Here is a 17,519-nt window from a genome sequence, read left to right on the forward strand (position 1 = left end):
GGGCCTGGGCTGTCAATTTCCTAGTACTTACATATACAATGTAATATAAGAGAAAAATAATATTAACAACACTAAATGAAAAACTTTCCTTTTGCTTACAAATAACAAAGTAGAATATGACACAAACTTTTAACCATAAAATCATAGCATTTTTATTCCAACGGGAAGGGGGGGAAATGTATTCCTTAATGTCTAGTTTTCTAAATACAAAATGAAAAATAATTTTTTTTAATAAAAGATTTACTCATACATATTTTTGAAAATCAGCTTAAAAAGGTTGAAATGCTCCTAAAATTAATGAGCTATATATGGCTAACAAATTGAATATTAAAAAATATGAGACATAAAAATTTTAAAAAAATTTGAAGAGGGCATAATGTAGAATTTATTCATTATATTAAATTATTACTGTATAATTATTATACATTGTGGGAGGGGGTTAAAAAGTCAAGGACCCCTCTCCCTTCACCAATATGTTAGGGAAAAGACAACTCAGTTAATAAAGAGGAAATTATTTTGTACAAAGTATTTTGGTAACCATTACCAATATGCATGCCAGTCGCAAGCTTCATCATGCTTGATGAAATTTACTCATGACAGAAAAAGAGAAAAGCAATAGGTTGTTTATTGTAGATAGGAAGCTGCCATCCTTGTCTGTTTCAGCCAGTGAAAGTTGCTGGACTATAATCTCCTGGGGCTCAGCTATGATATTTGTATAAAAGGAAATACTCGGATATTAAGAAGTCCATAAAAGAAAAGAGTTCAAATAGCTTGGACGTATCAAGGACTAGTGAATGGATTTCCCAGAAGCTAATCTCCTGAGGAGTCATTAATTACTGTCAAAAGAGATTGAAAGTCCCCCTCAGATTTACAAAATTAATTCCAAGATTCTTGGCACAAGTGGTTGCCAAGAGAGCCACTTGTTGATCGGTCCTTTGCCAGTCAGTGGCCACAACTGTTAGGTAAGATCCATGGTCACAACAAATGGTTGCATCAAATTGGAGTTTGAGCCAACCCAATGGAGGAGGAGTCCAAGCTACTTTTGTTGAGAGTGAAGATGATTTTTCATACCCACATGATGAACTAATGGGTTCTGTGTTCCTGCAGAATCAAATCAGAAGATGGAATTCAGTTGGGAAGCTTAAAAGCAGATATCACCATCAACCAAGTAGACAAATACACATGGTTCATGGCAGCTTGTAGCTCTAACAGAGAATGTACCTTTGTAATCCACAGTGTGACGAACATATAAAAGAGCAGTTTGTCAGCTATAGATGAATCATACTGCATAAACAGACTTGCCCAAATGGGTACCACAGAGAGTACAAATATTACAATCAGAACAATTTGGTATTTCACAAACTTCCGTTTTAAATTGAAAATCAAATTCAAGTTTGATGACTGTGAATTGGTTACCCTAACTATTGAATTACAAACTATAATAAATGCAAAACCACATCCCGTGTTGCTGAACAGAAAACTCCATCTTTGGTCTAAACGGTGGTATAGTTGAGCAAACTGATAGGAGTTAAGACTCCATGTGGCTTGAATTCAGTTTAAAAAAAGAAGAAGAAGACATTTCTTGGTTGATCCAGTTCCTTTCTGCTAAGAACTAAATTGTCAGTCTAGCTTGAGCCCCTCTGGTAAAATCTCTGAAATCAGAACAATTTGGTATTTCACAAACTTCCGTTTTAAATTGAAAATCAAATTCAAGTTTGATGACTGTGAATTGGTTACCCTAACTATTGAATTACAAACTATAATAAATGCAAAACCACATCCTGTGTTGCTGAACAGAAAACTCCATCTTTGGTCTAAACGGTGGTATAGTTGAGCAAACTGATAGGAGTTAAGACTCCATGTGGCTTGAATTCAGTTTAAAAAAAGAAGAAGAAGACATTTCTTGGTTGATCCAGTTCCTTTCTGCTAAGAACTAAATTGTCAGTCTAGCTTGAGCCCCTCTGGTAAAATCTCTGATAAAGAAGTTATTAGAATCTCTAAATGGTAATTTCAAGTTATAATTCCAATTAATCTTAAGCTGTCATGCAGCTCTAAACTGGCTATAATTCCAATTAATCTTAAGCTGTCATGCAGCTCTAAACTGGCTGCAAACCTGAGCAACAATCTTAATTGATGTTTTGACTTTAGGAACGAAGTGCGTCAGGAGTCCATGTAATTTGGCTTCGAAGTGCAATTTGTGTCTCCTCTAACTAAGGAAGATCAGAATAAAAGGCAGCCTAAACATAATTAGATCACATGAATCAAGATCAAATACCCCTTCCCGCTTCTTTTGTCTACAAGAAAGACCAATCAAGATACTCATGCATGATAAAAACCACTGGTCTCTTCTCGTATGTTAATTAAAATTTATACCATCTCTCAATCATGATATATCATCAAGCCATTTCTATTTCACACTGCCAAATGGGTATTTTCTGATGCATATTTACATACAACATTTTCACTATCCACCAGGCTCCATCCAGGTGTTTTCTTCAGGCTCCCTTCTTTCATTAACTTTCTCAGCCTCAAAACATCTCCCCACTGTCCAGCCTCTGCATACATATTAGACAAAACAACATAAACCCCATGATTATGAGGTTCCAAAACAAGAATTTCGTTTACCACTCTTTCAGCAACCTCGATATTTCCATGGTTTTTACTGGCCCCCAACAAAGCTCCCCAGATCACCACATCAGGCTTCCACACCATTCCTTTTATCAATTCCTCTGCTTCCAGCAGCTTCCCACCTCTCCCAAGAAGATCAACCATGCACCCAAAATGCTCAATCTTCGGTTCAATGCCATACACCCTTTTCATGGAACGAAAAATCTCACTTCCAACATCAATCAAGCCAGCATGACAACAGGCAGATAAAACCCCAACAAATGTAATGTCATTTGGCAGAACCTGCACATTCTCTAGCTTTCGGAAGAGACTAAGTGCCTCTTCAACACGGCCATGACTTGCCAACCCACAAATTATTGCATTCCAAGTCGCAACATTCTTTTCACACATACTATCAAACAATTCCTGAGCTACCAAAATCGCTCCATTCTTCGCATACATATGCACCAATGCCGTCCCAAGAATCACTCCCACCTCAATCCCTTTCTCCTTCATAAACAAGTGAATTCTTTCTCCCAATTCTAAACAACCCGATCGAGCACAAGCAGACAACACAGAGGCCAAAGTTGCATCGTTTGGTTCAAACCCCTCAGCAACCATTTGATCAAAAAGCACCAAAGCCTCATTGGAACAAAAATTCTGCGCATACCCACTAATCATCGTCGTCCAAATACTCAAATTCCTCTCAGGAAATTCCTCAAACACCAACCGGGCATCCCCTAAACTACTCGAAACAGAGTAACCCCTCACCAACCCATTAACCACATGCAAATCCAAGTCCAACCCAAATTTCACAACATGGGTATGAACCTGTTTGCACAATAAAACCGAGCAAAACCGAAAACAAGCTTTGAGAACAAAAGGGAACGTGTGTTTACCCGGTACAACACCGACCCTCCTCATCCTTACATAAAGAAACAGAGCCTCACAAGGGTTTGGGCCACTAGCGTTAGCTCTAATGAGCGTGTTCCACATAAAGCCATTCGGGGTTTGTGTGTTCTCGAAGATCTTTAGAGCGTAAAGAACATCGCCGAACTCAGAGAGAGAGCAGAAGGAGAGCAATCTGCTAGCGGCGAAAGTATCGTGGATGCGAGCAGAGACAATCATTTGGGCGTGGACTTGTTTGAGTTGGCGCATTGAAGTACATTGGTCTGCTAGGAGAGAAAGACCAGGAGGCTTTGGCGGTAGAGGAAAACAGGTGTAAGAAGAGTGTAAGCGTAGTGTGAAGAGAGAGAGTGAGTTGGTGAAGAAGATCGGTTTTGGCGGGAACATTTTTGGAGGTTGGTTGAGACCGACATGAAAACGAGCCGTTAGAGAATAGCAGAGAAACTTTGCATTATACTCATATATTGTTACACGTTCTCTTTAATTTATTGAACAAGGATCCTTTTTTTTTTCCTTAAATATTAATGGGATCGGGGATGAAAGAAAGTCAAATTATGTTTGATTTGAATTTGATTTTGGAATTTTGGTATAGTAAAATACTAAAATGTATTCTAAATCATTCAAAAAAACATTGCTGGATGCTTCTTTTTTATGCTTTTTTTTTCATTCTTTTTCACTTCATTTAAATGCAAAATATTACATCACTAGATGAGTTCTTTGCATTTATCTTTTCAGAATGAAAAAAAAGGTTTACCTTCTTGTTATTTTAGATGAAAAAAAGGGATTTGTTGGAATTAATATTTACATATGAGAGGTGTGATTAAATATTAATGAAAAGAATGAGTGATAGTCTTTTGGGTTAAATGGTGTCTCTATATATTATATTCAACATGATCTTAAAGAAAATACTAATGTTTTTCTAGTATTAGCATTATTTAGCTTAGTAGGAGCCTCTTATTTAAGAGGCTTAGACAAGTCAAGCAAAAAAAAAAAAAAAAAAGAAGGCTTAGACAAATGACAAGGTTATGCAGTCTGCTTCTATGTCATTTGATTTAGAGTGGTATGAAACTACAATCTTGAAAAAAAAAATTTAATTAATTGGAACTTATATTTTCTCCCAACGTTGGCTCTTGCTACTTTATCTACTATAATTTCCTCTTGGTTGTTTTGTAATATTATGCATATTAGATATAGAGGCAAAAATCATAGTACATAACGACATATGTGATATGACATTTGAATTTAAGAGATTAATAGTCTCAACTCCTAATAATACATATATATTTTTTGGAACTTTTAGAAACACCTCAGCTCGTCCAACATCTATTTCTTGGTTTTCTCGAGCATATAATTGGTTATTTCTTAACTTTTGCTTTTCTTGTAAAATGTATTTTCGTGGAATGTATGCTTGAAGCATATGACTTCTCTCATATCAACTAAAGTTAGATGATGTGGTATTGTTGATGCATATACGTTGGAAAAACCTATTGCATCGCATACAAAACGTATGCAGCGGAAGACAAAATGGATCTACTCCCATTATACAAGAAAACAGATATAATCTTTGAATACTGGAATATTGTTTGTAGAATACATACCTTGATGCACTTAATTAAGAAATAAAAGGGAACGCTTGAGAGATCTTTTATGATCTGCTGAAAACTTACATAAAAACTACATGGAGTATTTTTTTTTTTTTTTTTTTTTTAATAGCTGTTAGCAAAATGTTACTTACAGATAACTAATCCTTCTAATAAATAGATTAGCTTTTTAGGCTTTAGTACCCATTTGGGTATTGATGAAAAGGCAGCATCTTGCATCTGCGTTTTTATTTATTTATTTTTTTTTAGATGCGCGTTCTGTGGTTGAGGTGTGTTTCCAGTGGGTCATGTGCACTGTTCATGAGACCCACAAACTTCTCTCTTTTTTCAACAAAAATTTTCACGGTACTATTCACACATTTAAAAATTATTTTGCTACAGTATTTTTAGTTTTCAGCAAAATAAGCGGTATCCAAACATATCCTTAATATGTAACTTGAGATGAGACTAAATGAATAAATAAAACTTTAGCTCCATTGGACTTTGAGCCTCTTGTCAACTCGTTTAAGCTCAAAATTATCATTAATTATATTTAATTCTATTATAAAAATAAAATTGTACTATAGGTTTTATTAATTAAATTAAATCCCAAAACTATATTATACGAGCATTCAACCCCTCCTTAAAAATACTCATAATAAAACAAAGTCATAAAAAACATGGTGATTTTGTAAATCACTATTTTTTATTCCTTGAGTCCTTAGTTTAATCTTCTAGTTATTCTTATAATTGTGAAATTTAATTTCATTAAATATAAATTTTAGTAACTCTTTACTAAAGTAGTCGGGTCTAACACTTAGAATAACCAATTCTCATTAGGCTTATCTCAAGATAATGTTTTGTTTCTCTAGAAAAAGATTGTGAATTATGTCTTGAGAATGTATGTTTCCTACAACACTACATGTAATTGCCTAACGTACTGAGGTTTTAAACATGTAATATCTCACTCTTGTATACATCAAAGCAAACATTTTATGCTCAAGTTCACAATTCTCTCATGATTGAGAGTCTATGAAAATAGAAATCATAAGATTTATTATTCAGGTAACAATAGTTTGTAGAGTAATAGATCTCACAACAATCAAGTTCAATGTATCTTACATATTTAAGACACACTAATATATCAATTAGAAATCTGCACTTCCATGATCAAAACAAATCATTTTGATTGATACTTTATAAAATTCTTAAATTTACCACCGACTATGAACTAGGATTTATGAGTTTACAAGAAACTTGTTATTTAGATAACAATTTCCTTAGAGCTTCCGTATGCAAATTCTATTACAATATATAATGTCCAAATATTCATGCTAAAGTAATCTCATAAAATAAACAACTTTTATTTCATCCCAAAAAATATTTGTGGTCATGGCATAATTTATAGACAGCTTTCTCTTACATTCGTTTGATGAAAATGTGAAAATCAAACATATAAATCTTTAGACTTGATAGAAGTCAAAAGTAGAAAATCTTTGCATGTTGTTTATACTATTTGGAAATATTTGGAGGAATTAGTTAAATTGAATTGAGTGTGTTTAATGGACTTTATTTATAATTTGAGAACTTGGAGAGTGGAAAAGTGGCTATTACAAATATTTGATTGGTCTAGGACCTCTAGGTTTGCAATTTAACACATGAGCTCACCTCTATTTTAACCATGAGGTATTCTATCCTACAAATGCATTATAGTTCATTGCTTTGATTTATATAATTTGTTACTATTTATCCATCTCTATTTTTCGATTACACCTGTTTCCATAATGATGGTTGGTAATAATCTTTGGATAGTATAGGAGTCTTACTATTTTATTTTTCACATGGAGAATTTTAAAATGGAGAAATTATTTCATTAATGATAAAGTGCCCACCACCCAAAAAAAAAAAAAGATTTTCTTCAAGTTCATTTTTACCGAGGGTCACCAACTGTTGAAATATATATAAAAATTATCCCACTTATAATCATTCGCATCCAAAATCTTCAAATTATTCTATTTTACCATCTTAAAACTTACTTTATTATTTATACTATACCATTTTACAACACTCCCAACATTCCAATTTTTATTTTCCTGTTCTACTCATTAAAATAATATTTCTACACAATAAAATAATATATCCTAAAATCACCATCATTTACAACTAGCCTTTGAGCACGCGCTCACGAGCGTGATCAGAGGCTCTTCTATTTTTTGGGTAAGAGTTAACTTAGAGCATTTATTATAATTTGAGATTATTACATTTTCCAATCACCAAAAAAAAATCTAGGGGTGTGATGAGTATTAGTGCATGTTATTAAAGAGAAGTTAAAATTTTTAAATTTGATAGTAAAGCAGTTTCTTAGGAGTAAAACATGGGAGAGTGGAATTCAAACAATTTGTTAGGAGTAAAATGTGGGAGTGGAATTCAAATGTGTTAAGGATTTTTTTTTTTTTCTCAAAATAGAAACATGGTAGATAATTTTTTTGATATAGCGAGCTTTTTTCATTAGGTTTTTTGTTTTCAATTTTTATCAATTTAAGATTTTAAACCATTTCTTATGATTTAGAGATAAAGAGAAGTTTATTAAATTAAGGGTATTTCATTAGGTTTTTTTTTTTTTTTTTTACTGAACTTGAGGTTTTTTCTAAGAATAAAATATTAGAACTTTTACTATTTAGTTGTGTTTTTTTTTTTTTTTTACTCAACGTGAGGGTTTTTTTTAAGAATATAATATTAGAAACATGTGTTAGAATAAGTGGGTTAGTAGAAGTGTTCCTATTTTGTAGGTAATGTTTTGTCAAGTTTATCTAAAATTTAGGACTCTTTAAATTGATAATTTTACATGTCTAACCCTACTATTTTACATGTCCATTCCAATGACTCCTCAATGCAATCCAAAAAGTTTGTGTATACATGAACCTAAGAAAGATAAAAGAATTAGGGAACCCAGTATTTTTTTTTTTTTTTAATAAAAAACTTTAATTAACAAACCAACATTAGTGTGCATGTTATTAAAGAGAAGTTAAATTTTTTAAATTTGATAGTAAAGCAGTTTCTTAGGAGTAAAACATGGGAGAGTGAAATTCAAACAATTTGTTAGGAGTAAAATGTGGGAGTGGAATTCAAACGTGTTAAGGTTTTTTTTTTTTTTGAATTTGAATTTGAATTTGAAAAAAAAAAGGGTCGGCCAGAGGTTTTTTTTTTTTTTTTTTCAAAATAGAAACGTGGTAGATAATTTTTTTGATACAACGTGGCTTTTTTTGTTTTCAGTCACCACCAACATTTCAAAATTAAATTTAAAAAAAAAAGAAAAGAAAAAAAAGAGAGAGAGTTAACGTGATACATATATATATATATATATATATAAGTAGAACTCAAGGTTGCTACATACCTAAATAAAAAAATTTAACGCCAAAACATACACAATGATGGTAAAATATATATATATTATATATATATGAAGAAGGAAAAAAAAAATGAAGTGAAGTGAGGAAGGAGAAGGAAATAGTAAATGATCATTTATATGAAACTATTTTTATTTCAATTCAAATTTTTTAAATATAATGTAAACAAAGGCTATTAAAGGAGGTAAGAGAAGCCATACTATTTAACTGTTTACGAATGATTTTGAATGCTTCTTTTGTAGCATAAGGCATCCCTGTCTTTGGATCACAATACCTACAACATGAAATGACAATTCATTAAGAAGTACAATGGTAGAGTATATGAAGGAACCATTTATTTCAAAATTACATTTAAAAAAAAGAAGAAGAAAAAAAAAAAAAAAAAGAGAGTTAACATGATACATATAAGAAAAAAAAAAGTAGAACTCAAAGAAAAGAAAAGATAATAAAGAAGAACTTGCAAAAAATAGAACCTGAAATATCTGCAATCTGAAGAAAAATGAGAGAGAGAAAGTGAGATAGAAACTGCAAAACATACGTGAGTTTGTGGTTTTAAAATGTAAAAGTTTTAATTTACATATCTATCCCTGGTAGTTGAAAACTTGTAAGTGGGTATGATGAGGGTATCTTAGGTATGAAAAATGTGGAATCCAAATAGGGGAAGCCCTTTAAATAGTAGTATAGATGAAACACATTATTTATTCTTTTCCTCTCATTCTTTCTGTTTAAGAACAATCACAAATTTACTGAAACCAGTCAAACCACCATCACCACAATCCCACCACCACTGCACTACACACACTTGACACCACCACCACCAAAAGCAAAACCATGTAAAAAATAAAAAATAAAAAAACCATAAAACCAAACCAAAACACCCCACATATACCAAAAAAAAAAAAAAAAACCATTAATGGAGCCATCGAAGCCAATCACAACGCCATAGCCACCACAACTCCACACCAGACAGCAAATCTCCACACCACAACTCACACCAAACAAAACCCACCACCTGAACCATGCCTCCAAAGAAACCCATGCCAAAATAACCCACGCCAATCTACCAAAACCCACCACCGATCTGCCACGATCTCCACCACAAACCCACTCGATCTTCACCCATAAACAAAACAAATACCCACCAATGCAAGACCCACCACCACCACCACCACAAGATTTAACACCACAATACTCATCACCACAGCCACGGTGAGATCAACCTCCACGTGGTCCATGAGCATTGCACCATGAGAGACCCTCCACACCACTGGTCACAATCCTCCACGCCACACCGATCCCCGTGAGAGACCATCACCAGACCCGTCGAAGCCACATCGAACCCATCGGAGCAAAACATCGAGACACAGCTTGGGCTTGGCATTGTTGGGCGATGGTGGCCAACGGTGGCTTGAGGGAGAGTAAAGGGAGAGGGAGAAATTGCTAAGAGAGAGGAAAGGGAGAGAAAGAAATCTAAAAGAGAGAGAGACGTGGGAGATAGAGTTGAGAGACTGGGAGAGTCAGGAACAGATAAGAGAGAAAAGGAATAAAATAAAATTTTTATTTTTACATTTAAAATAGTCTACATTTACAATTCCAAATGCTGAGCTCTTTTAGGCTTGAAACGCCAAATTTTCCTTACATTTGGCATTTGTAATCTCTAGTGCGAATGCTCAAGGTAGTGAAATTCCCAATTGCATATTCCTCCTTAATAGTAGCCTTTTTTAAAGGTCTCCAAACCCTCGAAATAAGTTTTGTTTTTCGTTTCTTTTTTTTTTCTTCACTTCTTCAATCAAAATATTCCAAAACACAATATTATATTATATAACCTGCTCCAGACCATTTCAATACATACCACAACCATGCATATATACTCTAAAGCACATTACAAGGTCTAAACTATCTCAAAACACAATATTATACAACATGCTCCAAATCTCTTTCGATGTGTTCCAAAATCCTAACATGATAAACTATAACATCAAAACAAAACAACCAAATTCCACATTTCACCAAGTCCACAATAGTTCCAAAATCTTAATATGATAAACTAAAACATCAAAAAAAAAAAAAAAAAAAACCACATTTCACCATATGCATCTTTGTTAAATTTACAATCAGATTTTTTTTTTTTTTTTGGCTTACACTTAACTTGTCTTCCACAATTTGCTGGTCCCTTTCTTTGGCGATCATATCAATCAGAATTATTTTCTCTTTGTCCTTCTATTTCGCGTTGTTTCTCTTGAAGCTGATGGTAAAGAAGGAAAACCAAAAAGACTTCAGTTTAATAATTCACTATAAGAGATGACAGGCAAAACCAAACTTAGATACCTTTATGGCCTGTCTGGATGGAGGGGGGAAGGAGAGGGAGTAGAGTAGAGTAGGCTAAAAATAAGTTAATTTTGTGCTAAATCTACTCTATTTTACTCTACTCCCCCTCTTTCTCCCTCCATCCAAACGGACCATTAATCATATAACTAGACCCCTAAACCAACATATTAATAAGGCCATCGTGTACTTTCATATTCATTCCTAACTAGTTATGGACTTCCAAAGTTTTACCCCAAAAAAAAGAAGTAATGGACTTTCAAAAAGAATTCATCTATGTAATTGGTAATAGGCTTCAATTTAATTGATATTTTTACTAACACCATGCCACTCTGACCAACTTGCATAAGCGAGCAGAATTGTGTAATTAAATCATTTCAAGAATCTACTTGCTAATATAATAATTATGTAAGTCTGGCTATCATACCAAAATAATTTTCATTTCATTAAGCTGGGGAGAGAGAGAGAGAGAGTCTGGGTTAAACTGGGAAATATTAGAATTCAGCAGATTTCCAATTCCTTGTTATCTGTTTTAACATCTCTTTAGTGCTGTATGTCCTAGTCATAAGACCACATTTCTAAAAGATGCATAGCTATCTTAGTTATAATGATGACTGTACTACAAAATTTTCCTAAGAATAGTAAGAAAATTTTAGAGCTATAAATTGAAGTCAATGATCCTTAAACCTCTATTTGATTGAGCTGATTGTGAGGTCATACAACTCATCACTTGCGCCATCATATCTTCAAAACGTCTACTTTGTTCTGCCATTTGACTAGCTTGTTGTTCCAACATGCTCTTAAGTTGATCTACCTCTCCTTTCAACAAATCAACCTTAGCATTAGCTTCTGCATCTGCCTCCACACGTTTTTGCTCAGATTCCTGGAGTTGTTTCTCAAGGTCATGCATTATGGATGAGGAGGAGCCCTTTAACTTTGTAGGAGTAATACCGGCCCCATAGCCACGAACTCGTCCATGACGCTCAGGTCCAAACACCTCCGTAAACATTTGGTCTTGAGACATATGCAATGCTCCCTCATTCACTTGAGCAGTAAGATTCCTCAAAGCCATCTAAAGAGAAAAGTAATTGTATAACATGCAACAAAACCACATAAAAAATTACCATATACAACTAATTATATCATATGATTAGAAGGTTTCATACCAATGCATCTTGTGTTGGTTCATTTACTGCTTGCCCATTAGGTTGAACATGGGTGACGTCAAATAATTGAACTCTTGTAGGGTCATGACCCGTCTTCTCTTTCTACCATTTGACAAAACAAAGGAGGAAATAAACTTGGTTTTTGACTAGATTATAATTATAAGAATAAGCAAAAAAGGTATTTTCGACAAAAACATCATGTGTAACTATATGAACTCTGATAATTTATCAAATTATACCTCTTCCGCACTCCGTTGTTGAAAACTTTTTGATCCAGAAGTGTGGACAATATCATTTTTGCTCCGATTGTTCTTGTTTATCAAACACATGTCCTACATTAAGAATGATAAGTATGCATTAACTACATTTCTAATAACACAATAATTAATCTTTGCCTACATTATATTAGCGTGCCCAGCCTTGATTAAGCACTAATAAACATTATAATAGAATCAAAACATAGAATATTATACTAAATCAACTATGCATCAATACATAACCACCAAGGTTTTATATTTACATTTTATTGTATACAAACCAGCCACTCCAAAACATTCAAGCAATTTGTATTTTAAATGTTTTAAGTTTTTTCTTATTTTTTGACAAGTGAGATAAAAATTATTCTAAGAAGCCATTAAATGTTTACTCCCCCTTTAATAATCTACTGCATTAACCATACACTTATTCTAAGTTTCTGACAGAAGAATACCCATCAACAGCTACATCAAGAAAAGCACTGAATGAGCTTAAAAATCATTCTTTAAAGATGAAATTTAAAAACCCATTAGACCATTTTATAAATTAAATCTCTATATACAAATAAATAATGACTTACTAATGGTAAGTCTTTATTTGCTGCATAATCTAACTAATCCTATGCCCCCATTGTCTGCTACTTATAAATTGTTAAGGTCCTACTGATCTTAATTGTTAGAAAGATGGAATGAGATGGGATGTGGTTAATGCAGTAGAATGGATTAACCGATCTTAACTGTTATAATCAGTTGAGTACATACTAGACTAAGTACATAAACTGTTCATCACAATAGCTAGATTACATCACTTCAGTTCAGTAGCTCAACACTTCATCAATTCAGCAGCAAACTAATGCAGCAGAGGTTAATGCAGTAGAATGGGTCCATTGCAATATGTAGCAGCAGTGGAGGGTCTTAACATAAAGTAATAATACTGTGTTCAAAAACTCATTCTTATCAGTTTTGATTCAAGAAAATGAGTGCAAAATTTCTTGATGGTATAACATTGTATGATGTAGAATCATTATTTGAGATAATAACAATGTAACCACACATGAATAAGGTATCAAGGATGACATAAATTCAATGATTCACAGGTAACAAAGTAACCACAAATGCATAAATTAAATTGGGTTGTAGAGATGTTTTTCTTTTTTAAAAATAAAGGCATATTTTGTATTGCTAAGCAAGTCATCATAGGTCATAATTAAGAATAAATTTTATGTAATGGTACCATATAATCTTTGTTGGTCCACAAATCCACAAGACAGTTCCAATCATCCCTCTCTACTCCAGGCGGAACATTAGCTCGTGCCTCTTCCGTTGCTTCACCATATGGCTTAAACCAATTTGTTTTTAGGAAGTCACGATAATTTGAGTAAGAATTACCCATTTGTCGCCAAACCTCTTTCTCTCGGCCCTCAACTTTGAAATACTCCTAAAATAGAATGAAAAAAAATTTACAAAAATGAGAATATCACAAAGAAGACATAGAGGCTGCTACTAGATTTTGTTATACTACATACCAATACTTTATCAAAAAGCTTCCTTTTGTTGATATCGGGTACTTTTTTCCAATCTGTGAACTTTAGAGGTACATTTTCTTGTTCCCTAACAAGTTTTGTACATTCATTTATTAAAACACGAGCATGAGGCCCTACAGGTCTTCCATTCAACCAACTGATTTCATATTTTTCTCCCCCTTTAAACTCTTTGGACAATTTAAGATTCCGAGTAGGCCCTCGCCCTCTCTTCTTCCTTTTTTTCTTCCCTTTAGGAGTACCATTGCCACTTGAATCTCCAGCTATACAACTTGTTGCTTTGAAAGCTGCACAATAATCTTCTTCCATCTCACTCAAGCCATCCTCATCTGACTCATCATCACTATTCAAAGAATCACATGTCTCAAAACGTCTCTCCTCACCATGTCTAAACCATCGAGTATAGCTTGGGAGAATACCAATAGTAAGCAAATCACCCTCAACATCATCTCGAGTCTTTGCAAAGTAATTGTTGCATCGCTTACATGGACAAAAAATTTTATTCCCCATTGTTGTATGCTCAAATGCAAAATCTAGGAAGTCTTTAACTCCTTGTCTATACTCAGGATGGGCTCTACTCCTGAGTTTTACCCAATTGTGTTCCATCTTATATGTAGAAATGATATCTTAATATAATGCTGCAATATGAATAAAAGAACAACTTACTGAATTATTATCATCAAAGTACATCAAAGTGTTATCACTTATCAATAGAAAAATTATTCTAAAATATTTTTGCCTATAGGGCACTATCATTGTTCTTGTCATTTTAAAACCAATGCATGAAGAACATTATATAAAATTAGGAGCATAATATCCAAGTCTTCATTTACTCAAGCTAAAAATTATAGGAAAAAATTACTTGATAACTAAATCTACAAAATCAGTGATAAAGCCAGTCAAAACCAGTGATAAATCCAATGATAAAAAATAACTTGATAACTAAATATACAAACCCAGTAATAAAATTGTAAGAAATTTTAAATGAGGGACACCCCTTAGGTTGTCCTCTTCCTGAAAAGAATACTAAAACAAGTGATAAAGCCAGTGGAAAAGACTAAAAAAAAAAGAAATATTCCATGTTAGAGTTTGAGATATGAAATAAGTGGGAAAAAAGTCACAATTTAAAAAGACATAACTTTGTCCTTGGCACAATGGCACCAATATGATAGCTGATAGATCACTAGTGCAATATGATAGAGTGAACAACCTGACTTGCAAATTATATAATATGATGGATAGATGATAGATCTTGTATTTTTTAAATTCCTAGTGAAATTTGAATCCTTGCTGCTGTAACACATTACCAACAAACCACTCTATGGTTCCTCTCCCAATGCCCTTTTCTCCAAGTCTTTTATGACTTATTTGGCTTCTCTGTCAAGTGAGAACCCATGTTAGATTTAGAATTGAGAGAAATTAAAATGTACAACACATGAAACAAAACAAAATTGCCCAAGCCTACTACTTTCCATTGACCGTACAAATAAAGTCTCATAATCAACATGACTATAACATATGTCCCTCTCCAGTTTTTTCTCAGAGTTACAAGTTATGCAATTTACACAGACAAGATTACAACTAAAAGAATTAAGAAAACAAGACCAATTTCAAAATAAATGAGAAATAGCTAAATTACTTGTATCAAAAAAAATCTATAGCTTAAAGGTCAAACGAAATCCTAAGCACCGAATCAAAAGAAATGGACAATAATTATACACATAGATTTTTCAAAACCAGCATCAAAATCTCAGATCAAATACTTTCACAGAAGCTCAAAACTTCATCATCCAATCCTTGTGCTCCACACAAAACAAAAAACAAAACCAGTGCTCATTTCCAAAGTGTGGGCGCAAGCAGTGTCTACAGGGAAACAAAAATTAACAAAACAGCATCACAAAAAAAAAAAAAAAAAACCCTCATAAATCCAACCCATACTTAAATTGATACTATTGAAATACTATACCATCAACACTTATCAACTCTATAATGTACCCACAATCATCCTCAACATTCAAACTCTCTAATGCACCCCCAATCAAACAACAAAAAAGCCAGAATCCTTAGGATAATGAAGAACAACATCAAAATGCTTCACGTTATCCCAATTCTCACCAAACCCATCGTTCCCTCTCATCGTCAAGACCCAACCAAATGAAATAGATGCATATCCTATATTATGATTGGAATAAAAATAACAGATATAAAGAAAGAAATAAAGAAAACCCAAAGCCAATGCTTCAGATTCCATAGGAGAGTTACGCAATTCCAATTCCAAAGTATCCAAACCCTAGACCCAAAATTATGCTACTGCTTTCGCCTGAACCCCCAAAACACTAGGACTAACCCAAAATTGGACCAATACTTCGTAGTCTCTCTCTTCCAATGAAGAGAACGGGAGTGAGAAAATGAGAGAGAATACCAAAAAAAAAAAATGTTTGGCAAGGTCTGCTATGCAATTTACGTGACAGACTTCAAAAAAAAAAAAAATTCTCGGGAAACAAACAGAGAGTTAAATAGAGAGACCTGTAATCGGACGAAGAAGTGGCGAAGATGATATCGCCGACCACCACGCCTCTGATCGTCGTCGGAGAGCTTAAAATCAACGAAAATGGGACTGACTGAACGAAATGAGTTTTTTCTTTTTATTTTTTTAAATTCTAAATATAAATACATGGAGCCACTCTCCCGCTTTTTTCTTTTTTCTTTTTTCTTTTTTCTCTTAACGGTTCTGTTGGTTTATTTCGAGGGTTAAACTCAAAACTTAAATCTTACAACCCTCCTAACAGGGTGGATTTAAAACAGCTTATTTAACCGAAATTAAAATTTTTTTGCTGAAAGCAGTAAAGATAAAGTTAAAAACTAGTTGAAATAGTGTGAAACTCATAAACCAAAAAGTGCGATGAAACTCATAAATAGTAACAAAAATAAATTAAATAGTAAAAAAAAGCTACATTTTTCAGCCAATACTAAACGCAACCTTAATACTTAGTACATGGACACCCATTTTTAGTGTTTATTTCGACCCTTTTTAGTTAACCCCTTAAAAAAATTGGATCAAAATAAGTCAAGTATTTTTTTTTTTTTTGGGTAGTGAGTATACTTACGTTACACATAAATTTGATAAATATGAAGTCATTCATTTAGACATGATACCGCCTGAATTTTTTCTTTTTTTTTTTTTAAATGTAAGAAAACATAGAAAACTCACCAAAAGATAGAATATCCATCATATATTGTGTTTGTTTATTAAGTGTTTTTTTTGGCATTAATAATCCTTTTATTTTTTTTTTATACGTCGAAATTTTACTTACTGATGGTTAGTTTTACTTTTTAGTAGCTAGACAAATACCACATGCAACTTACATAAATTTCTATGGTGGGCCTTTTTTTGTAATGTTGGGTTAGGCCACCTCCTGCTGTACTGGGTCCAAGTGTTTTGAGTAAGGGAGTTGAGACCGGTCCAACTACAACTCATTTTGGTCCGACTTATGCACAAATTATGCCTCATTTGCCAAGAACTTCATTCATATGCCCATAGTAGGCACCACCGGGCCTTGTGGCCCAAGTGGTACCCAATTTACCATGTGTAAAGTGGTGGGCTGTGCTAGTAATGTTGGGTTGCTTCCTACTGCACTAGGCCCAAGTTTTCTGGGTAAGGGAGTTGGGACCGGTTCAATTGCAACTCAATTTGGTCCGGCTTGTGCGCAAACTAAGTCTAGTTTGCCAGGAA

The 17,519-nt window shown here is 33.5% G+C and overlaps 2 protein-coding genes across 3 annotated transcripts; both read right to left on the reverse strand.

Annotated features, from left to right (window-relative positions):
* Positions 1–472: 472 nt before the first annotated feature.
* On the reverse strand, positions 473–3,969 carry LOC115976444 (pentatricopeptide repeat-containing protein At5g56310-like). Its single transcript, XM_031097725.1, has 2 exons — positions 1,222–3,969; positions 473–1,101 (listed from the first exon to the last, which is right to left on the reverse strand). The coding sequence occupies exon 1, from the start codon at positions 3,898–3,900 to the stop codon at positions 2,413–2,415; it is 1,488 nt and encodes a 495-aa protein (XP_030953585.1). The 5' UTR covers positions 3,901–3,969; the 3' UTR covers positions 473–1,101; positions 1,222–2,412.
* Positions 3,970–10,397: 6,428 nt separating this feature from the next.
* LOC115976445 lies at positions 10,398–16,435 on the reverse strand. 2 transcript variants are annotated; one of them, XM_031097727.1, is made up of 8 exons: positions 16,313–16,435; positions 15,094–15,163; positions 13,772–14,424; positions 13,480–13,683; positions 12,231–12,323; positions 11,992–12,093; positions 11,513–11,897; positions 10,398–10,757 (listed from the first exon to the last, which is right to left on the reverse strand). In XM_031097727.1, the coding sequence occupies exons 3-8, from the start codon at positions 14,390–14,392 to the stop codon at positions 10,702–10,704; spliced, it is 1,461 nt and encodes a 486-aa protein (XP_030953587.1). In that variant the 5' UTR covers positions 14,393–14,424; positions 15,094–15,163; positions 16,313–16,435; the 3' UTR covers positions 10,398–10,701. The 2 variants fall into 2 exon arrangements, with proteins under 2 accessions (XP_030953587.1, XP_030953586.1); XM_031097726.1 differs by having other exon boundaries at positions 14,997–15,163.
* Between the last annotated feature and the right edge of the window lie 1,084 nt (positions 16,436–17,519).

The sequence above is a fragment of the Quercus lobata genome, chromosome 2, assembly GCF_001633185.2.
Source record: "Quercus lobata isolate SW786 chromosome 2, ValleyOak3.0 Primary Assembly, whole genome shotgun sequence".
Taxonomy (NCBI): Eukaryota; Viridiplantae; Streptophyta; class Magnoliopsida; order Fagales; family Fagaceae; genus Quercus; species Quercus lobata.